The sequence below is a fragment of the Pleurodeles waltl genome, chromosome 5 (assembly GCF_031143425.1).
Source record: "Pleurodeles waltl isolate 20211129_DDA chromosome 5, aPleWal1.hap1.20221129, whole genome shotgun sequence".
NCBI lineage: Eukaryota > Metazoa > Chordata > Amphibia > Caudata > Salamandridae > Pleurodeles > Pleurodeles waltl.
The window spans coordinates 1,193,466,292-1,193,494,116 of NC_090444.1; the positions used below are offsets into that span (position 1 = coordinate 1,193,466,292).

The 27,825-nt window shown below is 44.8% G+C and overlaps 1 protein-coding gene across 6 annotated transcripts in view; it reads left to right on the forward strand.

Annotated features, from left to right (window-relative positions):
• Positions 1 to 27,825, forward strand: part of SOBP (sine oculis binding protein homolog) — a 368,137-nt gene that overhangs the window by 291,580 nt on the left and 48,732 nt on the right. For 4 of the 6 annotated variants that reach the window (XM_069235440.1, XM_069235442.1, XM_069235443.1 and 1 more), the window contains one exon: positions 20,665 to 20,796. The exons of the other annotated variants lie outside the window; for them this stretch is intronic. In XM_069235440.1, the coding sequence (XP_069091541.1) occupies positions 20,665 to 20,796 (132 nt within the window). The remainder of the gene's footprint in view (positions 1 to 20,664; positions 20,797 to 27,825) is intronic. 6 annotated transcript variants of the gene reach the window in all.

A 27,825-nucleotide genomic window follows, 5' to 3' on the forward strand; every position in this document is an offset into this window, starting at 1 on the left:
AATGTTCTAATACATGTTTTAGCACCCTCTGGAGATGGAAAAGAAGCCAAGAGCCCCTGGATGCAAAGGGTTAAGAATATTTGACTATGTACTTGGGTTCCAGGAGTGGGAGCAACTATCTATTCCATTTTTCCTACTGCCACCTCCAAGAGACAACTGCAAACCAGAATTAAAGAGGTGGAACATAATCTAGAGAAGCCAGTTGGTCTGGTGTTGGCTTACTGCCATTTGGCTTTGTTAATGCTTTGTTGGTTCATGGTTTTTGCAAAACATTATTGCTGGGAAGCTGCCTGGCCTTCCTTAATCAAAAAAACAATGGTTGAAAGCAAAAAATATTTTTGGTTGCAAAAAAGCACACATTGCCAATTTGCCATAGTCCCTGGCGCTGATGGAAACTACTTTGTGTATGTGTGCGTTCCATTTGAAAAAGCAGAACGTCATCAATGCCAGCGAAGTTATCCAGTGGCTGAAGTGGGATGACCCAGTGCCCTATGCTATAGACTGTAGGGGTGGAAGAAAAATGCAAATTACACTATAACCGACCAATGGATGAAGAGGGTTGGCTGACAGACCATATAAGTTTACATACAATGGGGTAGTTTATGACATCAGAAAAATCATTTCAGACCGGAGTAATGGATCTAAAATTGCAGTTTCCTAAAATGGCCCCGAAAATTCCACAACTCTTAAAACCTGTTGATGAATGACCTATGGGTTTTTTTACACACAAAAGGAGATTTTTATAACACAGGTTGAGTTCCTCAATGCGCAGTATCTTTTTCCGGGAAACGTCCTTAACAACGCGTCCCTAAGGACATTTCCCACGCAAGTGTAACCACGCTTTCCTGAACAACGCATGGCTCATTATACTTGTATCTTGCAGACCTCTGACTACTGTGATGGCTACTGAAGTCTGGGGCAATTGTTCTATCAGATGGTGGCAGAGGAAGTAAATTACAATTCAGAGAAAAGCTGGGGCAGCGGAAAAGAGAGTGATGACATGGTGGGATGGGTTTTTCTATATTTAATGTGTTATACTTTCTCTTGGAGGTGGAGTGGGGAGAGGCAAAAGAAGAGGTGGCCAGGTGAAAGTGTGAGGGGTAAAGTGGGGAGGGTACATAGGTGTTTATCATAGTACACTGCCATCAGTAAAAAGGAGGAGCTTGTAGTGTGAAAATAATTCCAAAACTGATAAGCTCAGATTGAGACTGATACGATCAACAACCTCCATAGGAACATAAGATGCAGATAAGCTGAAACTCTACAAATAGGTCTGTCTTTTAGGATTCTCTACGTGATTATGGTACTGTGTATCTTTTTTGGTACGATGCTTTTACCGATTATGATGAAATTAACTTCTTAAAATGTTTACAAGCTTGCTGTTTTAACTCTTGTGTATTGTGTTTGTCTATTTATATCTGCATTCGTACATCCCATGAACATATTTATTGGATTAATGCCCAAATAAACATTATTTAACACTACTTTACATCCTCACTTAAACAGCTACTTTGCTAACAGATGTTGTCCTCAACACCAGGTGCCAGCCATTAGAGGGGCAATATGCTGGGTGGTGAGCACAGGTTGTCCTGTATATGAAAGAGCATTCATCGAAACCCAAACTTTCACAAGTAGCCAATACAGATGAGAATACTTCACTGTAATAAGACCCTCCAAGTCGGACCTTCACCGGTCCGATTTCTTGAGCTTCCTGCAGATTAAGTTTCAAAATGAGGGACAAGTAGACTAACATTGGATCCTCTGGTCACATTTTGATAGGACCACAGGTAGGAAATTGCAGAGCAGGATACAGAAGTCTCTTTAAAGCGTTTAAAGCATTGTGATGTGTACATATGTTTTGCAGGTGAAATCTGTCCAAATAAGGGACACAATTCCTACGAGAGAGTTTGCTCCATTACCAAACTATTGTCTGCCGGCAAAGCTTTGGGTAAATTTTGCATTTTGCTCTGCTGCATCATGGTTGAAGTTATTTGTCTTGACAAATATGCATTTCCTCTGCTGAAAAGATTGGACAGTTTTACTCTTGGCCACTGCTTTGTGTCAGATGGAGTTTAAGGGAAAACCCTCTGTTTTGTTGACAGAGTGCTAGGTGTGAGGGCGGTGCACCACCGGGTTATAAACTCTCCTGGGGTTGTGTGATGGAGGACACTCCACTGTTGGATTCCCTTCCGAGTTTACATTTTGCTCTAGAATTCATGGGACTTTCCATTACCACCCTGTCCTATACTAGTCTGTTGCATAAATATTGTCTCAGGGGACCTTCACAAGCCTGCCTGCCTGCCCGCCCTAGGGCAACACCTCACTGGGTACAAGAAGTTTCAGTCACCTCTTGCCTTAGCGACTCTGCCAGATCTGTGATCCTTAGTGGGCTGAGGTGGTTTGTGCTCTTTGCACAGTAAATTCAGGGAGCACCACTGACGTGGGTGGTATCGGCATTTGTTATTTAATGGGCTACACAGTGACAAAGCTGTTACAGCATTCTGTAAATGAAAATCATTACAATATATTTTTATTTGAATGGCACGAATGAAGAAGCAGTATTCGAGTTAATACAGACTAATGATGACCTATTTTTGTCACTCCTAATGTTTTTATTCCCTTTTTCTATGAAAATAATTGCAAACACATTTTGTATGCAAATCTTTTTAGATGCGACCTCTTTGGGGAAAATTGAATTACTGTTTTTTAATATTCCTTTTTTCTGCAGTACACCATGCTGAGTGCTGCAATTGATCAAACCCCCAGTGCCTTTTGCACTGTACAATTAGGACCTTCTGGGGCAAGCAAAAAAAAAAAAATCTTAACCACATTTCCTGGTGTAAATGTTTAATCGAAGCAGAAAATACTGAAAACAGATTGTGCTCCAGAATTCGTTGCATTGTCTGCCTTCAACAACTGAAGGAGACCTGTGGCACGACTGCAAAAGTAGAAACTTATTAAACATATATATGTATGCATCTTTTTTGTATATAAGCTGAACCCAGCCGAAAAGCATCAGAGCCCTCTATGTAGTCAAAGGCAGATGCACAATCAGCAACTGACTGGAGAGGTAGCACGTGTTCACGCATCATGGTGTAGTGTTCTTTAAAGAGATGCATCTTTAGCTGTTTCCTAAAATTGAACAAAGGTTGGGGTGGACTTGATGGATACGGAGATCCTAGCTCTCTAGATGGGAACCCTACAAATGGTGAGTAAGTGAAAGTCTTTTTCTTCATTATGTATGGTACCTCACATAGGTAGAGAGGTCTGGAGCTACAGTTCAGTCATGAGGGTAGCCCATATTTTTTACTTGTGCTGAATGTTTCTTCTTACGGATGTAGGCCCTCATAGCCGCCCGCCAAGATCTGACCGCGGGGGCGGGCGCCAATGCGGCCGCACTCCCGCCGCAGTCATTATGAGATCCCCGCTGGACCGGCGGGCGGAAACCAGGTTTCCACCCGCCGGCCCAGCGGGGATCTCGGCCGCAACACAGAAGCCAGCTCCAAATGGAGCCAGATGTGTTGCGGCCGTGCGACGGGTGCAGTTGCACCTGTCGCGCTTTTCACTGTCTGCATAGCAGACAGTAAAAAGCTGCATGGGGCCCTGTCAGGGGCCCCGCGACTCCCCGTACCGCCAGCCCTTTCCTGGCGGTTCAAATCGCCAGGAAAAGGCTGTCGGTCGGGGACTCGTAATCCCCTGGGCAGCGCTGCAAGCAGTCCTGCCCAGGTGGATTATCACCGCTGGGGCAAATGTGGCGGGAAACCGCCGGCCCCGGCGGTGCAACCGCGGCGCTTCCGCCACGGTCAAAATAGCCAAGATTGCACCACCAGCCTCTTGGCGGTGCAATCGCCAAAACAGCCCTGGCGGTCTTTGACCGCCAGGGTTGTAATGACCCCCGTAGTGTCTCAAGGCTGTGAGCATTAGGACCCTGCAGCCCAGGGCAGACTCAATAAAGGGATTACGCAGTCATTCTGAGAGTTGTTAACATGTGGTCTTTAACAGTTATGAGGGAATGAGAAGCCAGTTGAATTGATGATTAAAGACGTTAACTACGAGCTCCATGAGTGTGTGTTCTTGTGCATGATTCTGGTCTGTGGAGGATTCAAAAACGGATTCCTTCCGTAGCCCTTCTGTGCTCATATCTTCCTTCAATATAACCTTCCCTTTCTTGGTGCCTACATTTCTAGTATTCATTATTGGCCTTCTTTTGTTTGCACAGATAGGAAATAGATCTCCTTTAAATAAAATGCTACGTCTGTTCAATATAGTGCAATATAGATGACTGGAAATGCAGAGAGAAGATAATAGGGCTGATAAGGTAAAGGAACGACTCCTACCAGGTAAGATCGGGGACTGTAACACTGTCAGTAGTAGGTAGATTCACTTCAGACAATAAATATGGAACTTTTATTCTACTTATGAGTAGTTCTCTATTTATTTGACTTCCTTTAGCCACTGTAAGAAGGAAGGTGCCTCGAGGTTGTCGATCTCCCGTCTGCACTTAAAAAAAATCTCATGAGGAAATTGCGTGGTCTGTCATGTTATAAAAGAGGCAAAATTCTATTGCCAAAAAACCTATTTGACATTCCTGCTTAAAAATGCTTTATTTTCTCAAAATTATTTGCATAACTACTGCTGTGATACGATTGCACCCATAGCCTTGATGATCACCCTCATCAAATCCTTCCTTGTGAGGGCCCCAGCACAAGGTCACTGATCTGAGACGCCATACCTATCAAATCAATGCAGGCCACGGACGACTGGGCGAGGAAAGTTGCTTTTCTAATAAATATATGTCATTAGGCAGGTGGTATGAAGGAGCCAAGGCCTCCTTCACATAACATTGTGGTACCCTTTAATTTGATGAAACTGGTGCACTAAGGTGCATTTCTGGGCCAAATACAAGCACACCAAGGCCTCCCATCAGCAGCCTAATCCAGGTGGTGCCTCCTCGTGTGGGCTCTGAGGCAGGCACTGCATACCTTTTACAATTGACAGAAGCGGCAAAGAGTGTGAAGAGGCGGAGGATAATCACACCTAAGAGCCATTCGTCCCACAGACCTTTTCCATAACCTTTACTGGTGCAGGTGGGAGAGTGTACCCCTCTTGTCTTTGCTCTTGGCAAGCCTCTACAGCCGCATGGTCCCCATCCGGGTCCGCTGTACTGGGGGGAGGTTATGATATGTGAGTATGCGGACGAGGGTTATACTTTTGAGATGTTTGAGCTAGAAAGAGCTTACTCACTACAAAGCTGGCAAAGCACCAGAAACAAGATATCTGGTATGAGTCGAGAACGAGGAACAGTAAATAAGATTTGTTATATGTGTACTTAACCAGATGAATAACCCAGCAGGCCGAGTGACCTCCCTAAACAGCATTGTGTTACTAAAATTACACTAGAGGGCGATTTCTGCTGAAGATTTACATGCAAAGCCCATTGTGCAGCTTCACTATGGCAAGTTGTGGTTTGCACATATTTAAAGGGAAGAGTCCAATAGTAGTAAAGTTTTAATGATTTGGGGCCAGATGTAGCAACTTCCACATTTGCGATTCGGAAATTGCGAGTCTGTGCGACTCGCAATTTCCGAATCGCAAATGCGGATGCAGAACGGTGTCTCAGACACCGTCTGCGACTCGCTATGGGGTGACAAAGACCCACCTCATAAATATTAATGAGGTGGGTCGCATTTTGCGGCCCCATAGCGAGCCCCTGCACTCACAGGGATGGTGGCCTGCTGAAGTCAGCAGACCTCCATCTCTGAGACTGCTTTTTAAATAAAGCAGTTTTTTATTTTTTTATTTTGCAGCCCGTTTTCCTTAAAGGAAAACGAGTTGCAAAATAAAAAAAATAACGAAACCATTTGGTTTCGTTTTTTCAGAGCAGGCAGTGGTCCCTTGGACCACTGCCTGCTCTGAAAAAACCTTTTGGGCAACAATGCCTGCTCTGAAAAAACCTTTTGGGCAACATTCACAAAGGGGAAGGGGTCCCCTGGGGACCCCTTCCCTTTTGCGAATGAGTTATCACCAGTGTGACACTGGTGGTAACTGCGAATTGCTTTGCGACCGCATTCACGGTCACAAAGCAATTCAGCATTGCGATGCGAGTCGCAAATAGGAAGGGAACACCCCTTCCTATTTGCGAGTCGCATTCACAATTGTGAATGTGCATCGCAGAAGGCTGTTTGCATGGCGCAATCTGCGATTTTCGCAGTTTGCACCATGCAAACAGCTTACTACATCTGGCCCTTAGATCCTGGCAGAATATGTGGTGAGGCAACAGCAGCAATCTTGTCGCGGTTTTAAGAATATTTAGCATTTTTGTTATTTATTACGTGGACCCACACCACTGTTTCCCTGCAGGAAAAAAGCTGGTTAGAATAAAGACTAGAGACATCTGTGTGCAAAATATGGATTATAGTTGGAGAGCAGGAACAGGAAAAGGGTCTTAAACTGAACTGATATATAAGGAATACAACAAAAATATATATAAATCAATAGCTGCACCAGGTCCTTTTTTCTGCGCACTCCCATGTGTTCGTGAAGCCCTTTGCAGGGCAGGATATTTTTACTATCACCAGTTTGCCACAGCAAATGCTCTAGCTGACCACTGGGGTAGCTGTCCACGTGCCAGTGAAACCCACAAAACCCGAAATCGCGAAGCAAGTTACTTAGTTTTCCTGTAGAAGGTGGACACGTTTTCTCAGAACTACTAGAGGCTTATGCTGCACGTCTGTTTGTCCTTCTCCCTATGAGTTATGATGAAATTGTTGGTGATTTAAAAACTTGGAGATGGTTGTCCCTAGATATGTATGATTCAAAAAACAAGTGACATCTTCTGATCCTTTCAAGGCTAAAACTCCACCTTTCGGAAAACTTTATCATTACACATCACTATAACACAAATACATTTTTCATGCTCGTAGAAGACTCTCATCTTGTAAAAAAAAAAAGGTAGGGGTGGGGATAAATAGCGTAATGTGCTCTAGCGTAGCACACAAAATTACAGCAAAATTATGCGAGATTACAAGGGATTATGTGAGGAGCACAACCCAGCATTAAGTGTATTTTCTTAGCACAAAATGCACCTTTGCATCCAAAATGGACCCGAGGATGTATTTTTGTCGTGAAAGAAATAGAACTAAGTGCTACAGAACATGAACAGCCGGAGCCATCAGCTGCTCGCGTTTGCTTAGTTCATTATTCCTGTGCTCTTGCATCAAGATTTTTTGGCAAACTATTTAGTTACGTAAATGAGCATAATTGTGTAATTTACGGTAATTTTGCATGAAAAGAGCAACATGAAATTACGCCAGTTATTCAGGAGTATTCTAAATTTCACCCAAGCCTAAAAACATGTATATGAGTCCCGCTTTGGTATCTCTAGGCCATGTTTTTATTGTATTTTTTAAGTTTATTAGGCTATTTGCCAGAGCATAAATATATCACAAAAAGGGAAACCGTACCAGTGTGCAATGATGTTAAATAAGACATTAGAGAAAACCTCCAGTTTATTCAACATCTGAATTTAAGTAAAAGCAAACAGAATACCTACAAACTGAACAAAGATACTTACTGTAAACGTGTTATATTATGAGCTGACACCAGCTCATTAACTATAGGATGATAACCCTTGAAGCAGGCATTTTAGATGTCATTACATTTCCGAAATACTGTGCCAGTCATTAAGACAGAGGACATATCTGATATTATGCATATTTCTGTTCTTGTATCGAGATTTTGTGTTTTTTAGCATTGTGAATCTTGTCAGTGACAACTACCAATGCAGTTGTCCCTCACTTGACCTTCTTTTAGTCTTTGGTCTCAGCTGGAAAATAGTTTCAATCCTTGAAATTCTTCTTAAACCTTTTACAGATAAAACTATTCAATTTTTATATCCTAATGTTTGATGATTGCTAACGCTTTGCTTGACTAATGCCAGTATATAATGCATTTTCTGGGTTAATGCTATGATGGTCTTTGCTATTGAACCATTCCAGCTAGGGTTTTTTTTTTATAGAAAACGAAAATGCTGCAAGTGACTGTTGAAAACTAATTCACATTATCTTTTGACATGTTTTGATTTGTGCCTTTTACTTAGAACACATAGAATCTAGGCATAGTTGAATATTATAACTTGTAATATAGAAAAAGTATTTTCTTGTTTTTTTGTAACCATGGACAGACCTCTGTTGACAGATACACTTGCTCGGTCTACTTGTTCCTTGTTCTTTGAAGAACACTATCTTGTATGATTTTTCTACATATATCGTATGCTTTAAGTTAAAGTTATATTCTTAATATAGTAGTTATTGTAACTGTAGTCTCTTAATCTAGGCAAAACCTACACATGGTATAAGAAGTTTGAGTTCGATTTCCGACACTCACACTTATTTACTTAGAAGTCCTCTCTTATAGTATATCACCAAACACTTGTTAATGTTTTGATTGGAGAGATGTGCCATGGTGATACTTGTGAAATCTGATGGTTGGTAGAGAGCAAATGGATTCTAGAGAATGCTATTATCAAATATACATTTTCAGGACTTTTCAGACTCAGCTCTGTTGATGCATGTATAACTAGATATTGTATTAAATGTATTCAGATGATAAAAGGCTTTTGCACTGGGTATGATGCTGGTGTGTGGCATTTCAGCCTCAGTGTTGCTAGCACTGTGTTAAGTCTCATTATTGAGGCTTATCAAATCAGGGTGGTTTCTGCTTTGCTGTATGGTCACTTGAGATGCTCAAAGAATTAAGGATGACTGGAGGTCTCCTGCTTGATTATTATTTGGGACTGATTAGGTCTATGGCCCTCATTACAACCCTGGAGGTCGGTGTTAAAGCAGCGGTAATACCGCCAACAGGCCGGCGGAAAAAAAATGGAATCACGACCATGGCTGAAACTGCCAACATGGACAGCCACTTTAACACTCCGACCGCCACAGCAGTAGAAACAAACACCGCGGCGGTAACTGCCAACAGACAGGCGGAACACAAGGTTCCGCCCCCTGTATTACAACACGCCTATCTGCCACCTTTTCCGGGGTGGTACCAACGCTATCAAAAGCACGGTGGAAACAGGACTTGGAACGGAAAACACTCCACACTCAAGGAACAACCAGGACGCCATGGAGCCCGAACTACAGGTCCTGCCCATGTTGGTCTACCTCCTCTTGTATCAGGAGCAGGAAAGATGCCGGCGACAACCACGGTGAGTACTGCACCTAGCACACAGGAGAGGGGGGTAGGGAAAAGAGAGTGACACACGCACACACACACAACATGCAACACCCCCACCCTCACCCACAACACCATACACACAAATACATGCAGCAACATTACATATACACCCCGTCACCCCCTGGAAGAACGTAAGGACAAAAGGAAATGATTGTAACAAGTGTAATCTATTAAATATCAGATAGGCCAAATTCAATAATTAGTACATACATATATGTACACCAACTGCACAAGTCATTCTAGTGGGTGATTTGCCCACTGCTTTATCCTGGGGAGTGCAAAGGCACAGTCTCACAAGTCTTTCCAGTGGGTGGTTTGCCCACTGCTTTATCCTGGAGAGTGAAAAGCCACAGTCTCTCAAGTGGATAACAGTCTCCACTGGTTCTGGAGGGGGCATTGTGCCCAGAGTGCTTCATCCTGCCAAGGGCTGAGGTAGTGGATGTGATTCTCCACTGGTTCTGGAGGGGTCTTTGTGCCCAGAGTGCTTCATCCTGCCAAGGACTGAGGTAGTGGATGTGATTCTTCACTGGTTCTGGAGGGGGATTTGTGCCCAGAGTGCTTCACATGCAGTGTGGCAGGTCCCATTCCCTCACCTGGGTGTGTGTGCTACGAGATTGCCTGGGAACAGGTAGCATGATACTCCATGGAGGCAGAGACACACTCCACCGTGCTGCGACTTCGCCTGCCACCTGCAGGTACAAACAGTGCTGGGATTCATGCCTCATGTACGCTGGGCAGGGTCCAGGACGTCTCCTGCAGCCTTGGATGGCTGCTCACTGGGGATGATTGCCATGTCAGCGGTGATGGCACTGTGTGAGCAAGTCACGGGGCTGGTGGCGGGGCTTGCGGCGGTGTCTGTGGCAGAGGTGCTAGCGGTGGTGCATGTATCTGCACCTGTTGAGGGACACAGCAGGACGTCTCCTGCAGCCTCGGATGGCTGCCCACTGGGGTTGATGCTGGGGACTGTTGCTGAGGCAGCAGACATGCAGGTGGCAGTGCAGGTGGCGGTGCTGGTGGCGGTACAGGTGGTGGTGTCCGCCACCGTACAGGTTGATGTTGTGGTTGTCAGAAGGGGTGACTCTGGTCCCTCACCCTGTCCTAACCTGCTCTTCGGCTTATGTCCCTTCCCCACCTTTGATGTCGCTGCTGGTGCCTTGCCACTCTCCACTTTTGGCTTGGAGGAGCCCTTGCTTGCTGGTAGGTGCGGCTTCTCCCTCCGGCATGTGGGCACCTTCTTCACCTTGGCAGGTGGCGGAATGGCCTGCTGCTTGGCCTCGCTAGGTGGCACACTGGCAGCCCTGATGGGTGGCGCCCGCAATGAGACCGGAGTTGCTGGGACCACTGTGCTGGAGGATTTGGTGGCTGAGGTGCTGGGCTGGGACCTGGACAGCCTGGCCCTAGGGGAAGGACAGGGGGGGGAGGTGTAGGGAAGAGGTCAAAGTTTGCGAGGAAGAGTTTCTTAGACACACTGGGACGGGAAGATGGAGGGGGTTTGGGAGTGGAGGAAGAGGTAGTGGTTGTAGGAGGTGTACGTTTGCTGAATTTGGGTGAAGGTGCATGGGCCGGAGGCTGTTGTGAGGTGGATGGCTGTTGGGTGGGTGTTTGCCTGCGTTTGTGTAGTTTGGGAGAAGGGCTCACAGACACACTGGGAGAGGACACAGGGGATGTGTGAATGGTAGTGGGGGTGGTGACTGCACGTGAGCGGTGTGTGGTGATGAGCGTGCTTGGGATGGAGGTAGTGGCTGAGGATGTAGTGCATGCAGGTGTGAGTGGAGATGAGACAGGGAGGGAGGAGGAGGACGTGGAGGGGGGGACACAGTGGAGGCAGTGGATGTTAGTGTGTCTGCATGGGGATGGTGCTTGTGTGAGTGCTGGTGGGATGTGTGGTGCTTATGTTTGCCATTTCCACTCTTGTGTGTTGATGAGTGTGCATGCTGGTTGATGGTGTGCTTGGTATAGGCTGAGGTACGGGGGATTCGGTCTGGGTGGAGAAAGTTGGAGGGTGGAGGCTGGACACAGGGACAATGGCTGCCATCAGTGCTGAAGCCAGAGCCTAAAATGCTCTCTGTTGGGCCGCCTGTCCAGAATGAATGCCCTCCTGGTATGCATTTGTTTGCTGCAAATGCCTCTCAACACCCTGGATGGCATTCAAAATGGTAGATTGCCCAACAGTGAGGGATCTCAGGAGGTCAATAGCCTCCTCACTGAGGGCAGCAGGGCTAACTGGGGCTGGGCCTGAGGTGCCTGGGGCGAAGGAGATGCCCACCCTCCTGGGTGAGCGGGCACGGGAAACTCGATGAGGGGCTGCTGGGAGGGCGGGCCTGGTGGGGGGGTGGCGGCTGTACCTGTTGATGCGGTGGGCACAGAGGTGCCGGCCACCGCAAGAGAGCTCCCATCAGAGGAGGAGTCGCTGTCGCTGGTGTCTGCTCCTGTCCCCGTTGTGGAGCTCCACTCACCCTCCGTCCCAATGGTGCCTTCTGACTCCGTTACTGCACCCTCCAGGGCCATGTGGGATGCAGCTCCCTCCTGCTCCGGTGCCACTGCTCCTCCACCAGATTATGCTAATGCACACAAGGACAGGGTGACAAAACAAAAGGGGAAGGGGGGGACAGAGTGGGCACATGATCAGTGCATGCAACACCACTACCGTTGGCGGACACAACACACAGGGAGCAGCCCTATGCACTAAGACATGCACTGACAGGGCAGGGGAAAAGCACATGCCCAAGGGGCACTCTGTCTAGACCTATTTCATGCACAGCAAGAACCCATGGGAGCCTGACTAGATGTAGAGGGCAAATACCACTTTTGGGGTTCGAGTGGGAATGAGCCTGCAAATCAATGGATCTACCTTTGTGCGTCTGCCCTGGCCTAGGGGAACCCACAGCCCACCTCCCCCACCCAGACACCTCATCAAGCGTGCAGAGTCAGCTGAATGAGAGTATACTCACCCCCTTGTGGCTGCTGTGATGCCCTCAAGCGCCCATCCAACTCAGGATATGCCACCGCCAGGATCCGGTACACCAGGGGGGTCATGGTGCGATGGGCACCCCTTCCACGCTGGGCGGGCATCCCCAGCTGGGCCTCCGCCGTCTTCTTGCTCCAGCAGCGCAGGTCCTCCCATCTTTTACGGCAGTGGGTGCTCTGTCTATAGTAGACCCCCAGGGTCCCACTCCCTTGGCGATGGCACACCAAATACCCTTCTTCTGGGGGGCACTGACCTAGAGGAAAAGTGAAGTTATAATGGATGTTACTCTCCCGTACAGTTCTTCTCACACATCGCCCACAAACCTCCCACCCTGGCTCAGACATACATACACATACCATCCTCACATGCTGGCCTGTCCCCCCCTCTCTCCCATCCATGACACTCCATAAAATCATGTGCCAACCACCATGCACACAGTTAACTCACCTGTTTGTCTGGAGGACCGTACAGTTGCGTGTACAGGAGGAGGACCCCATCCACCAGTTTCTCCAATTCCTCCGCAGCGAAGGCAGGGGCCCTTTCCCCAGACACTGTAGCCATTGTCGCTTCCAGACACAGGTCACAGCAGCACTTGCAGTGTAGGTCCTCTCCTGTAGAAGGTCAGGTATCAAGTGAGGGAACTGATAGAAAATGGAGGTCACGTCCGCGGCTCCTGGAACCCATAGGACCCAATGTTAACCAATGCTGAATTGCGCTGCGGTCTTCGACCGCCTACCGCGACGGTGTACAACTTCAGCTCAGTTACCTAATTTCCCCTTGTCCCACCTTACAGGTCAGGCAGCCGCCATTTCAAGGGGCAACATGGCAGGCCAAATAACTGCGTCACACCTATTTAGGCCAGGAATACAGACAGACAAAGGCACATAGAGACAATTTAACGTTTGTGCTAAACAGCCTTGTGAAACCTAAGTGTTGTGTGACCCTCTGCTCACTGTTCTCCTCCGTAGGGCACGTCCGCTGGGGCTGGTGATGAGATGGCAGCATCCTCCGGTGTACAGACCCCTGGTGGACCTGTCGACAATGGAAGACAGACACATCATTATCACTTACAGACTTGATCGTGCAACAATCCACGAACTGTGTGCCCTGTTGGAGCCTGACCTGATGTCAGCTATCCTCCATCCCACAGGAATCCTCCCTCTAGTGCATGTCCTGTCTGTACTCCATTTTCTGGCCAGTGGGTCTTTTCAAACAACAGTTGCCATGGCATCAGGGATGTCGGAGCCAATGTTCTCTAACGTGTTGTCCAGAGTGTTATCTGCCCTGCTGAAACACATGCGCAGCTACATCGTTTTCCCTCAGGTGGAGGATTTGCCCACAATGAAAGGTGACTTTTATGCCCTGGGACATATCCCCAACATCATTGGTGCCATTGATGGTACACATGTGGCATTTGCGCCCCCCCACAGGAATGAACAGGTGTACAGAAACCGGAAAAGCTACCATTCTATGAATGTGCAGATGGTGTGTTTGGCAGACCAGTACATCTCCTATGTGAATGCCAAGTATCCTGGCTCAGTGCATGATGCATACATTTTGAGGACTAGCTGCATCCCTTTTGTGATGGGGCAACTCCAGAGGCACCGTGTGTGGCTAATAGGTGAGCCTAAAGTCCCCTCACAGTTTCATTAGATGTCTGGGTATGGGAGATTCCCTAATGTTTGGAGGATGTCTAACAGTTGTCCCTCGATATTTGCAGGTGGCTCTGGTTGCCCCAACATGTCATTGCTACTGACCCCAGTGAGGAATCCCAGGACAAAGGCAGAGGAACGCTACAATGAGGCACATGGGCGAACTAGGACGATAATAGAGCGCACTTTCAGCCTCCTGAAGGCCAGATTCTGGTGCCTCCATCTGACAGGTGGATCCCTATACTACTCACCGAAGAAGGTGTGCCAGATCATCGTGGCCTGCTGTATGTTGCACAACCTGGCTTAGCGACGCCAGGTGCCTTTTCTGCAGGAGGATGGGCCTGATGTTGGTCTTGTGGCAGCTGTGGAGCCTGCGGACAGTGAAGAAGAGGCAGAAGAAGAAGATGTAGACAACCGAAACAACATCATCATGCAATACTTCCAGTGAGAGACAGGTAAGAGGATGGAACTGCTTCCCACATCTCATACTATTGTAGGACCTAGCATAAGTCTGCCTTTTGAACTCTGTGTGTGGACCCTGGCTTGTCACTTTGGCTTTCCATTTCACAGATGTGGGTCACAAGTACATTGACATTGCTATATTTCATAGATTTTGCAATTACACATTTGTGAAAGCACAGACTGACTCCAGATTGATTTGTGATGCAAGCGTGTTTATTTCTGTACTAATAAGTGGAGGGGGTGTGCAATCGGCTGGGGTATTGGTGGAGGAATGTCCATGGCAGAGCCCAGTCTCTTGGTCTCACAGGGGCATTGTCCAGTGGGGCATAGGAAGTGGAGCAATGGCAGGTTAAGGTAGACAGGGTGACAAAGTGGGACAGAAGGGTGACATCCAGGAGGGTCTTGTTTCCGGGCGGGGTCTTGGCAATGTTCTCTGTCTTGTTCCTGGATCTCAGGGACCCTTTGCGTGGTGGTTCTCTTCTGCAGGGGGTGGGTGCTGGTGGCCTGTTGGTACTGTGGCGGTGCCTCCTGTCCACTAGCGCCGGCGGAGGTGGAGGGCTGTTCATCGTCCAGGCTAGTGTCAGGGGCCCATTTGTGTCCCACTGTGTCCCTCATGGTGTTGACAAGGTCTGCCAGCACCCCTGCAGTGGTGACCAGGGTGGTGTTAATGGACTTCAAGTCCTCCCTGATCCCCAGATCGTGTTCCACCGGCAGACGCTGGGTCTCCTGAAACCTGGCCATTACCGTGCCCATGGTCTTCTGGGAATGGTGGTAAGCTCCCATGATGTTGGAGAGTGCCTCGTGGAGTGTTGGTTCCCTGGGCCTGTACTCCCCCTGTCGCACAGCAGTCCTCCCAGCTTCCCTGTTATCCTGTGCCTCTGTCCCCTGAACCGTGTGCTCACTGCCACTGACCCCAGGTTCCTCATTGTCTTGGGTTGGTGGTTTTGCCTGGGTTCCCTGTAGTGGTGGACACACTGCTGATTGACGTGTCCTGGGGACAGAGGGATGGGTGGGTGCTGTGCTGGTGTTTCCTGAGGGGGATGCTCTATGGTGGCTAGTGACAGTGGCAGGGGAACTGACTGTCCAGAGGTCCCTGATGGGCTGGTCATCTTGATCCAGGCATGCAGAGCTGCTGTCATCACTGTGGGCCTCTTCTGTGGAGGGACTAAATATGTCTGGCACCTCCTGTCCAGTGACGTTGGGTAGGGGTCTTGTTGGGGTGTAAATGCACAGTGTTAGTATCTGTGTGTGCCATCTTGTGCATTGGGTGAGGTACCCTCTACTCCTGTGCTTGCATCATTGTGTTTGCCCTTTTGTGGTAGTTGGTTTGGGGTCTGTGTGGGTATCTGTACTGGACATGCTTTGGTGACGGTGGTCCATGCATAGGTGTTGCATGCAGGGCCTTGGTATTGAGATGTGTGAGTTGTGATAGTGGGACATATGTGAGATGATGGAGTGATGGGAGTGAGGATAAGGGTGAGGGTATGTAATGGCATGCAGGTGGGGTGTGGGGGATATGGTAGTAAAGATATGACTTACCAGAGTCCAGTCCTCCTGCTACTCCTGCGAGGCCCTCAGAATTCAGTATTGCCAAGACTTGCTCCTCCCATGTTGTTAGTTGTGGGGGGAGGAAGTGGGGGTCCATCGCCAGTCCTCTGTACAGCAATCTGGTGTCTTGAAACCAAGGAACGCACCTTCCCCCGTAGGTCGTTCCACCTCTTCCTGATGTCATCCCGTGTTCTTGGATGCTGTCCCACTGCGTTGACCCTGTCGACGATTCTCTGCCATAGCTCCATCTTCCTCGCAATGGAGGTGTGCTGCACCTGTGATCTGAAAAGCTGTGGCTCTACCCGGATGATTTCCTCCACCATGACCCTGAGCTCCTCCTCTGAAAACCTGGGGTGTCTGAGGTGCCATGATGTGGTGTGGGTGATGTGTGAGGTGCTGTCTGTTGTGATGTGTGGGGGGATGTGTTTGTGTGTGTTGTTTGAGGGGCGTGGATGTTGTATGGGTGATGGTGTTGTGTGTCTGTGGATGCTGGTGTTGTGTTTGCTAATCTCTCTCTGTGCTTCTTCCAAACTTTTCATTGTAAGGGTTTGTGGGTAATGTGGGTGGGTGTTTTATAGTGTTGTGGGTGTGTGGGTGTGGTGTGTGTATGTGTATTTCGAATTGTCCAACGTGGTTGTGTTTTGTAAATGTATGTGTATTTGGAGCGCGGCGTTGTGTACCGCCAATGGATTATTGCGGTTGAAAGACCGCCACGTTGATTCGTGGCTTGTGATAGTGTGGGTGTATTTTTGTTGGCGTGACGGTGTAGGTTTTGGCATCGCCAGTTTATCACTGACCTTTGGTGTGGCAGGCTTCTGTGGGTGTCTGTATTGTGGCTGATTCCGAGATGTGGGTTGTAATACCTGTAGCGGAATTCCGCCGCTGCAACGGTATGTTGGCGGTCTTCAGCACGGCAGTAAGTGGGATTTACCGCCAGGGTTGTAATGAGGGCCTATGTCTCTAAAATCGATACAGCTTGAAATTAAGTTAAAACTGGTTTGGGGGTGTCTGGTAAACCGTGATAAATGATCCTCTTAACACATTGCTGGTCATGATTTAAGACAGCAGTTTCCAACAATGGATTACTCTTGAAGTCTCCGTAGGAACAAAGCCAATAACTTTATAATAATATGGTTCAAAGCTAGCATTATCACATATTTAATTTGTCCTAATATTCAATTCAATCCAAAAATTCTTTATTTCGGCTTTTCACTATAAGATATGAATAGTTAAAATTGAAGTAATATCACAGTACGAAATGTTTTAAAACACAATAAAAAAGCAATTTAATAAAATATTCTAGTTGAAAATCGGTTCCATGCCATCGGAGTCCAGCCCGGCACGCCCAACAATTACACGACATATACATTACAAAATCAAAACTCATGGGGTAGCAGCACTTCAGTTTTTCCAATATTCACCAGTTGGTGTTCAAATTGTTCACTGTAGAGGTATCATGCTCTTGGTACTTGAAGTACGCATTATCAATTTATTTCCTGTGGTATATTAATTTGTCTTCTTCTTGGAGTACTTTCTTGCATATGAAGTCAGTTAACTACCTGTATTATTGGGCCAATGACTCAGATGTTATTCTCAAATTTGTGGGAATTTGTAGGCACTGTGGTAAAGAACTCAAGTGAGCAGATCACCGACGGGAATAGTGAAAGCATTTTTTATTGATAAACTGATATTTTTAGTCAGGTATTGCTGGTCCAAAACGGGTCTTAATATTTGGTTATTTTAACAAAGCAAGTATGTTTTTATAAAATCCTAAATAACTTTACTGTATCATTTATTTTGTAATGTACTCAATTCATCTCAATAAAGACTGCCATTTTGGGTTTCTCCTGGGCCATAAAGGTAATTTACTATGAGACACACGTTGTGCACTAATTGACGTATTGTAATGCACAAACAGCCTGGCCCTGTTATAGCTCTGCATTGTGTTTGTAAAGAGCAGTACTGTAAAAATCAGTTGTGCGTTGACCATCGTTTTATTCAGGCCTAGGTGAATGGGCCTGTGTGCAGTGATATGCACACAACTCACCTCATGAATGAGACTTTGCAACACATTGTGTAAGGTTGCAAAGTAAGGATGGTGGGCTGCAAGGGACTGCAGACCTCCCAGCTTGTAGTTTTCCTGTGTGCTGACACTATATTCACGGGCCTTTAAAGTGGCAGGGAAACAAATACCCTGGTAAGAGTTGACATTGTATCCAGATAGATGTTCAATTATAGTGTTTCCTTAAAAGCAGTAGAGATGTTGCATCCGTAGGGGTCACTCCAAAAGAGTAGGTTACTTAGGGGGTCATTAGGATTTGGAGGTGGATTGTGAAGCCATCTGAAGTGACGAAGGCCCTGTCTGCCCTACAGATATAAGACTACTGCTTAAATTAGGGGATCCCTACCTGCTTCAACAGAAGTGCTGTTACCAATGCACTGGCAGTACTATTGGAAAAAAGTAATGACGTCCAGCATTGATTTTTTTTTGTACATCATAAACACACACCAAAACATGGGGATAATTTTTGGAATCCAAAAAAAAAATCAGTTGTCTTGATATGCGGGGAGTCATTGATGATTTTTCTCGCCTGGGATCACCATTGGTGATCGCTGGCAGGGAGTATATGCATCAGAAAGCTCTTACTCCATTGGGTTGGTCTTCTGATACCTTAACTTCAGCACATCTGTGGCAGCTGGACCACCAGGAGGGTTTTTCCAACAGATGGACAGGCTGAGGCTCTTCCATTAGGCACCTGGGAGTTTCTCATCTCTCAATGAGAAGGGGGAACTGTATGTTTAATGGGTGGGTGAACTGCCAATTTACAGCTGCTCTGCCAGTCCGCAAACTGTCAATGACCTCCTTACTACCTCCTTATTACTGAGCATCTATACATTTATTATAACGTCAAAATATATTTGTACTGAACTGGTATCTTAAAGTCTGATCTATAATTGTGACATTTATTTGACGGTTAAGAGTAAATCATGCAAAATTAATGTTTTGTTGGTATTTAGAGACGTAAAGATTTATCTGAGCACAATTATCCTCCGCCACTATTGTACAACTATTTATCAGTTATAGGAGCATAAAAGTCTTGAGTCGATGTTGTTGGGATTTGAATAGGATAGATGCAGAATTATTTAGCAAATGCACCACCCTGGTCGCCTATTATAAACTAAAAAGGAGTGCTTTGCAAACATTTCTCAGCCATGCTTTCTGAGAGATGTAATTGTGAATGGTAATTTGGTTTACCCTTATAGATATGTTTTAGTGAGATAATTTATTAATTCTTGGGACATTTTTCAAAGATAGTGCTGCTGGTAGGAGCGCTGGTAAGAGCACACTGACACGTTAGTGCCCACAGTTTCCTCCACTCCTGCTATTTCCTCACTGGTCTTGGAATATATTTCATGACCGTGGAGGAAATAACGGGCTTGAACTGTGAAAATTCTTTGGCTCATCATGTATTCAAGCACTGCTCTCGGGATGGTAAACTCAGGAAATCCCTTGCAGTGTGGGTAATAGTTTCTTCCATGCAAAAACAACACCTGTAGAATGTAATGAGGACATCGAGCGACATTAGTCACACACATAATTTCATAGCCATGCAAATTTCCATTTATGGAGATGAAGATGTCCTTTTATGGAGATGAAGTGCCTGCATGGCTGGATCACTCCAGAACCACGTCTAAAGCAATCAACTTAAACCATAATTACAGGGACAGTGCGGCTAGTTAGATGAAGAATGAATTATGCTCTCTGAATTTATTACATTCAGCAAAATTGCCGGTTGTATCATAAATTCATTGATCTCATCTTAAATGATCAATCCTTTAGACAGATATGAATCATTAAGTCTTAAGTACTAATTTGTTTCTTGGCTTACCGAGTCCCTTTTTTGTAAAAGACACCCCCAACACATATTTTTGATATATTACAGTAGTGGGATATAAATCCCGCTAAAAACAGTTAAGAAAACCAAAGATCCCTTTCTCAGAGACTATAGGAAAAATATTTTGAAATGCAGCCGAAAATCCTTAAATACAGCAGGTTTATTCCAAGCCTGATTCTCCCTGGGCTGGCTTTGTTGTGTTAAATTTAAACTTCTTTATCGCAGATCTGCGGTTCATTGATGGAAATGTTCTTTGTGCAGACATGGATCAATAATGATACAGAAGCACATTAGTGTGGGCATTTTTGTGCAGGTAACTTAATGCATTATTGAAAACGTGAGCAAACTGGAGAATTTCGAAGCAGGTTCTGTAAATGTATTTAGAGGGAGTGAAAATATTTATAAAGCTGCAGGTGACAGCTGGAAGAGGCAAATAGATCAATACCTCAATACTACGAGAATTTCAGTGAAGCTACAGTCCGATATCCAATGGAGATGAGAGGAAGGGCACCGGGACCTTGCAGGAGCACTATTTGATTTTGTTTGGTTTGGCAGTGACAGGTGCAAGTGGCCAAGTTGGCTGACTTTTGTGAGGGGTCAAAAATAGCAATACAGGAAAATGGTTCCAAAATGGCAGGTTCTAGGAGAGGAATGAAAGGTGTTGGAGGTCCAATCACTGGACTGAATGCCACCTGGACTTTTATGTCATCACAACCTGGAACCCAGCCTGGTTCCAGAAAGCCCTACGTCTTAAACCATGACAATCACTAGTTCAGTGATCAGGTCTTTTTTAATGTTTTTGGCTAGAAAAAAAGTGGTCTCAGGGCGGGCTGGGCACAGTGGAGACTCCAGCTTAAAGATAATCATTTTGAGTGGAAGTATTCCTTTTATCCCCCAGGGAAAAAACAGTCCTGAGTCTGAAATTATTAGTTTAAAACCCATTCGTAAGAGGAAAAGAAACAGGAAAAATACAGAACTGATCAAGACAGCAAGTACAAGAACTTCACTTTGTACCAAGGAAATGGCTATGGTATGTAAACTTTCTTTTATTTTAGAAAGTGGTATGTCCAATTATCGAGACGTGAAGTTCATGGAAATTTAGGGTGATTGGGTGGGAGATCCTGCATTAGGGGTGCTTGTAGAATAAACCAGTGATTGCCAAATGTATCATTTCAAGTATTGCCCTGAATAAAATATCTGAATGTGCAAGGGTAGGAGATGGGAAAAGGGCGTTAGTAGGCTAGGCCCGTAGATCTACAGGTGAGTCAAGTGAGACTACAGTAGAAGAAACAGACAAACTGGTAAGGAACGTAAGGGGAGACAGAAAAAGTGGCCTCAGTCATAAACACCCTCCCCTTTCTCCCTTTATGACTGTGTTGATGTCTTCTCATGGTCTGCTTCTTATCTCGCCATTGCTGTTTCTCAGTCACGTCAGCTATTCTTTTCTCTCCATCTTTTGAGCTTCATTATGGGGTTCTTGTATTCTGTCCCCATCCCTGTATTTCTCTGCCTATAGTTTGTACATATTTCATCCTTCTGTATCATTTTCTGTGTCGGAATGTGTCAACACAATGCAGATGTTTTTCCTTCTCGCCATTTTTTCCTCACACTCACTAACAATCTCTTAGTGCCTGGCAGTTATCAACTCTTGGGTATCTGGTCACCAGCGACTATTCAACTTCTCTGAACTCCACTTCTTCCTTCGCCTTCCCACATGAAGCATGGGAGTGCATTGCAAGGAGAAGCGAAAACCAACCAAATTCTTCCACATCCAATCTCGATCTGTTTTCAACTGGCGTCATTGGCATCTGTTTATATTCCTCCACTCCTACTTAATATTTCCTTGCTTTGCATTTCCTGCTAGCTCCTGGGTTCTAGGTTCTCAAAAAATTCTGTCCATAATCATTCATGCTGCTGAAGGCCCCATTTTGAACTTCCTATTATCCCTCTGTGACTTCCTTCATTTTAGGGCTCACAGTGTATCCTCTCACCCTCTTTGTCAATCATTAATTTGTATTTCTTTCAACTTTTCAAGTTTCCCTTCTTGTCTCATATCACCCATCCCTTGAATTCATTGTGTTGGGTCCCATTCCATCTTTGTCAGCAATTCTGATATTTCTGCTTTGAATTTAAATGTAAAATTTTCGAACTGTATTTTTGTGTCTCTTCCAACCAACATCTTTTTTCCTTAGCTTTCCGTGCAACGTTTGGCCTGTAAGATAACCCAAAGCTTCTTTCTTTGACTGTGCTGTAATTGAATAAGGTTTAAAACTCCAGTTTATTTTGTACCAAGTATATGTTGCTGTGTATCGCACTTAACCACAGGCCTTTTATAAATTCATTGAAATAAATAATAGTGTTTTGCTTCACAACCCTGTTGTATGTCTGGCAGCCCACACAGAATCCCTCCTGAATCACGAAAGATATAGACATGCTGGCTCCTAGCAATAATAGTTCTTGTGACAACATATTTCATAATCAGTGGAGTCCCTAAACGAAACCTAACTCTGGCGGAAAGGAAGTATCTAAAAACAGTCCTGTTTCTAACCTTCTCTTCATCATCAAACTAATGAAGAATCAGGCCACTCATTAACTGCAACAACTCTGATGTGTATCCCAGTAAATATAATAGGATGTCAGTTAGGAGACAACGCCAGATTGAAAAATCTAGTAGACTTGTTTGTGTTCCCATGGTAGAGTGGCTCACTTTCATGAGAACTTTCCTTCCAGCCCTGGAACAGCTAGTGGTTACTAAGCTTTTCTCTTTTTTAGCCTCAGGTTTCTTTAAAAGCAAGGTAGCATTGCCAGTGGTCAGATAATCCATCAGACAATGGACTCCTTCCTATCCTCCATCCTTCATTAATCCTACCAAGTGAAGTCAATTGGTTGCCACTCCTCCTCTTTCTCACGTTCCAACTCCCATAAGAGAAATAGAAAACAAAAATAATTGTGAGCTCTTTATCCTTGCTTATAATGCTTAAGCGTTATTAATTATAGCGCTTAAACATTGTTAATTTATGGGGGCACTGCCTTTGTCTAATGTATGTACTGCCAAGGCACCTAGAACTATTTAAAAACAATACTGTTTTATTAGACCATCAGTGGTCCTTGTATTTGTCCATTAGGATAATGATATTGGGATGATATTTGCTCTAAGGTGCACTTGCAAAGGTCACCAAACCACCAAAGCTGTATTTTCTTTTTTAATTTGCAAAATGTAAGCACCGTACAAATCATCAGTCTTCATTTCTTTCCTTCTGATATGTATTACATTGAAGTGACTAGAGTACCGTCAACAGTACTGCCAACATTTGTTTGTTAGATATTAAAATATGTTGTGTTCTGAAAGGGTCGCAGTAGTTTGGAGGTATTGCTCCATACTCAATATTCATTGTTTTTTCAGAAATTCTGTATCAAAATCACATCTTGAAGAATCCTGCCCGGATATGTGGCCATCCTGCAAAGCTCAGCTCTGCAAAACTCAGCCTGGTGTTTCTTTTTTGTCAACATTTTTGTCAACATTTTTATCCACCTTAGATAACGCGTGTTTTCTTTCCAGTGTTACAGTAATTACAAATCTTTAGGAATCTGCAAGGGCTTTACGTTTGGCAAACGTGTGTGTTATCTGCTGCCTGCCTTCTACATCTTTCCTGCTGATGTGCGCAGAGCCAGAAAGATTTGCCCAGCCTGGATAAAAAAAAAACTTCTGGAATGTGTACGCCCTTATTGCAGGCCATTTGTTTTTCACCCTCCCTAGTCCCATTGGCCAAAGCATAACAATATGTCCTTTATATCAGCTGGAAAGCCAATATTAATTTCAGAGGTGGCAACCAATGACACCTCCCAACACCAATCCTACAGGTTTGGATAGAGATTGTCAACCAGGCCAGTATTAAGAAAAAGGTCTCTGAACACTATAGTACTGAGCAAGGTACTGACTGTTTCAGGTTCCTCTATCACTGTGACCCTCAAGACCACAAAAAAGCCTACAACTTTGGAGGTGCCACTGCTGATATACCCCAGAAGGGAAAAGGTGAGGTGGGCAGCCCTATTTGGCCACAACTTGGGCCTTACTTTCTCGACCAGACCTGCGACTAGCTGTTAGAGAACCTGGAAGTTTCACCATTTTCTCCCTTGTTTCTTTTCATGGTGTAATAGAGTGAATGAAATGTGCCTTCCTGTGCTGTGTATGAATAATAATAAATGATGCATACCAACACCACGCAAAAAGCCTTTTGTAGCTACAAGGGACAGTACTACCCCTGTAATTGTAGCCTATATTTTGAAAGTCTTGGAAAATTCTTATGTACTACCCTCGACATCTTTTTCCACAAATATGCAGAAGACACACAGATGTACTTAAGGATTAATAGCAGCACCTTTGCCAATTACCTAAAGGAATGACTCTCTTAAATAGCCAAATGGCCATAGGGAAACTGAAACTGATTTAAAACAAAACTAGATCCCTGCTAATCAGCGTCAGCCACAAAAAAAATACTACGAAAGACTGATTTCACACCTAAAAAAGTGGGTTTTTGATCGAACTCCAAAACTTGGGCTTCATACTAAATTGCGACTAAACATAGACACACAAATAAAATCAATGAAGCCTCCAGATTACAGGGCTCATTTCCAAAGAAGATATTAAAAAGGTCCTACAGGCACTGGTAATCTCAAGACTGGGATATGGTTTCACCATCCTCACTGGACTCTCTGATATCTGAGTAGCCCCACCGTAGCCCTTCATACATCTGTGTTACTGGTCAGAGATACACGGACACTGGGCCACATCACACCTGCACTCGCTGTTCTCAAGAGGCTCGCTGCTGAAGCCCAATGTACTTGCAAATCTGCCTGCGTTATGTTCAAAACTCTGAAACAGAACATCCACTAATAACAGAAAAGTATGCAGAGCTTGCTTTAACCGATTTGTCTAGCTCGTTTTCACGCTGAGTCAAGGAAGACCAATGATGGGTCAAACTTGTGGTTGAAGATGGTATTTTCGCTCTTAATAGGGAGCTCAGATCTGTTTTACCAGTCGTGGGTGGAGCATGAGGCTGAGCTCAGACTGACAAGGCTCATAGAAATGGGAGTGCATCTTGGATTGGTTTGTATGTCACCTAACTTTAAGAGTATTCTGATTTCCGACTTGAAGATTGTCCACTTGAGCCACTTCATTTCCGCACAAAAAGTAGTTCCTAACACCATGCCCTTTGCCCTTTGTGCTGGAGAACAATGAATTGCCTCTTTTTACCCGATTGGGGAGACATAACACTCTAACCATCCCTGAGCCTGCAGTTTACAGGTAGTTTGGGCATTTTATGGTATTAACAAGATTGTTCTTTTAAGGTAAATTAACTGATGTGAGAGTAAAAAGGGGGCGGGGCCTTGCTATTTCTATATTGCGATTTTTCTAAGAAGAAATACCAAAAACATCAAAAACAGTTTTTGTTTTCAAAGAATGGGCTGTCCCCAAAGTATAACACTGTCTTTCAAGATTTGAAAGATCTGTACATGTTTAATTATTGCAAGTGCTAAACAGTTGTTATTATTATGCTGCCTTCCTGCAGATAAGTACTGTTCCTGTCCCAGTGAGTGATTGGAAGTCCATCTTAAAGTGCTGGACTGCCCACTGAAAGTGTTGTAGCCCCGCTGAGATGTAATTCACTGTGATTAATAGATAGGCAACACTGCTGAGAAGTGCTGCTAGTGTCGCTCATCTGTATAATAGACCTACTGAAAAGTCTTGGTACTGTTTATCATAAGCATAGCAATTTTGCTGTGAAGTGCTTTACCGTCCTGTTGTAAAAGTATTAGCCTCGCTGAGATGTAATTCAGTATCTAGTAACAGATTGACTGCACTGTTGAAAAGTGCTGCTAGTGTCCATTATATGTATTGTAGACCTATTTAGAAGTGTTGTTACTGTTTTGTCTAAGCATAGCAATTTTGCTGTGACGTGTTGCTACTGTCCAACTAAAGGTCTAGTAGCTCTGCTCTGTGGAAAAGTAATAATACTATTACCTACATAGCAGCTGTGCTGAGAAATGCTAGTAGTCTGCCTCAGTGTATAGCAGACGTACTACTATTAGTAAATAAATACATTAGCCCCATTAGAGGTAATGATAATGAGTATTAAACCTGAAGCATTCCTGCTGTGGAGTGCTAGTACTGTCCACTGTATGTATGAATGACCTGCTGAGAAGTGCTGCTAGTGCCTATGTGCCTATTTTAAGTATAGCAGTGCTACTGGGAGCGGCTGTCACTCTTCATTGGAGGGTTACCAGCCTAATGAAGAATTATTGGTAATGGTTATTAAAAATTATTTAATCGATATAAAAATAACAATATTTATTATGGTTAGGTTTAGGGTTAGGCAATAGTATGGTGGCTCAGTGAACTAACGCGTCCTCTCCAGAAATTTGTGTTTGACCTCAAGGTCACAGATTCGAATCCCAGCGGCCTCTCCTCCCAAGGTTAATACAATGAGTACCAATGAGTTAGGTTACAGTAACCATCCGCTGTCCAAGATACCCCAAGAGATGAACCTGCACCTTACAAATACATATGTTAGGCAAAGTTTAACACACAATTGTGTTGAGTTAAAAGCATTTATAATGTTCAAGAAGAAAGAAGAGGCAGTAGAGGGAGAGTTGAAAGTGCAAAAGTGACTTTAGAAAAGTTAATGGTATGGGTGCTAGTGTTCGTAGAGGTAAGGCAGTACTGTTGTGTCTTGCGGAGAAGAGCTGGTGCTATCCACTACACGCAGAGAAGCCCTTTAATTAAATGGCCCTGTGTTTGATAAGTATAGGAGCTTGGCTGAGAACCCTCCCTCTGAAGGTCCTGAGCCTCTGGTGGAAAGTACTGGTACTGAAGAAGCGCAGTAACAATAAGAGTATGGCACGTGGTCAGAGTGGCCAGTACTACTGTGCCTCAGGTACATTCCATGTAGTCCCTGTCGCCATTGTGTATTAACCATGTATCTAGGGTGACCAGCCACCCCAAGGTTCCGATATCCGTCCCGATAACTATCAGTAAATAAAATGCATGTCCTGGTTGGGAGCGGGAGCTGAGAACACATCGGCAGTATCAAGAAACGGTGCTTGTCCACGGCATCCCCTCTCTCTCAAAACCAGCACAGGCACTGAACTGTTATAAAATTGTTCTACCTCTAAATGCATTATACAATAATTGCCCTTGTTCTTTGTCAAACAAACTCTAACAGGTTCAGATCACTGCTACTGATGTGTGTGGTTTTCAAGGCGCCATTACCATTTGTCTTCCAAGGTTATCCTTGGGGGCGGACTACAAGTCAAGGGAACTTAAATGCTATTATATTTTAAGCAGCGTTGCTGGCCCAGTATGATTGAAATGCACAATGTATAGCTTTTCCTAGATATAGACGGGCCAAGCCACTGCCAGGATTAACTATGTATTGCTTTATGTTTTTATCAATATTACTTGTTCAAACCATTTTAACAAGCTAATTTACCATTCACGTTCCCAAAAGTCTCCAACGAGAATTCCTAACCCATTGTATTTTTTATCATCAACTTTAGACCAGTAACTGTACCAACTATTAATTGCAGCATTTACTACAGATATCCAAAACCATTTTCAGAGAGTACAACGAGGGTCCTAGCGTTCGTTTTTACCCATGTCTCACAAATCTCCCTGATGAGGCTGAAGCGGATAGGTGTGAATTAAGCATGGGCGGAAGCTGATGTTGACATACCAGCCCCCTTCCATATTTGTACAGCAGGGTGACCTGTGACAGTCTGCTGCAACGGAACAGAGAGAATGGGAGAGCCCATTAGAAGGTAGTTGAGATTCAAAGCCAGTAAAATGATAGAAACAACCCGAAAATAAAGTTTCCACTCAAAAAAAATAAAAATGTGTCTACATTCATAACGTCAGTTAATGTGATAAAAACACATCACTGCACTAAGGTGTTCCTGAAGATGAAGTGGTATATTACTGTTCGTTATGAATTACTACACAACTTTGTCTGATGATGTGTTTTTCAATTAAACTAAACTGGTGTATATGAGTACCTTTGGC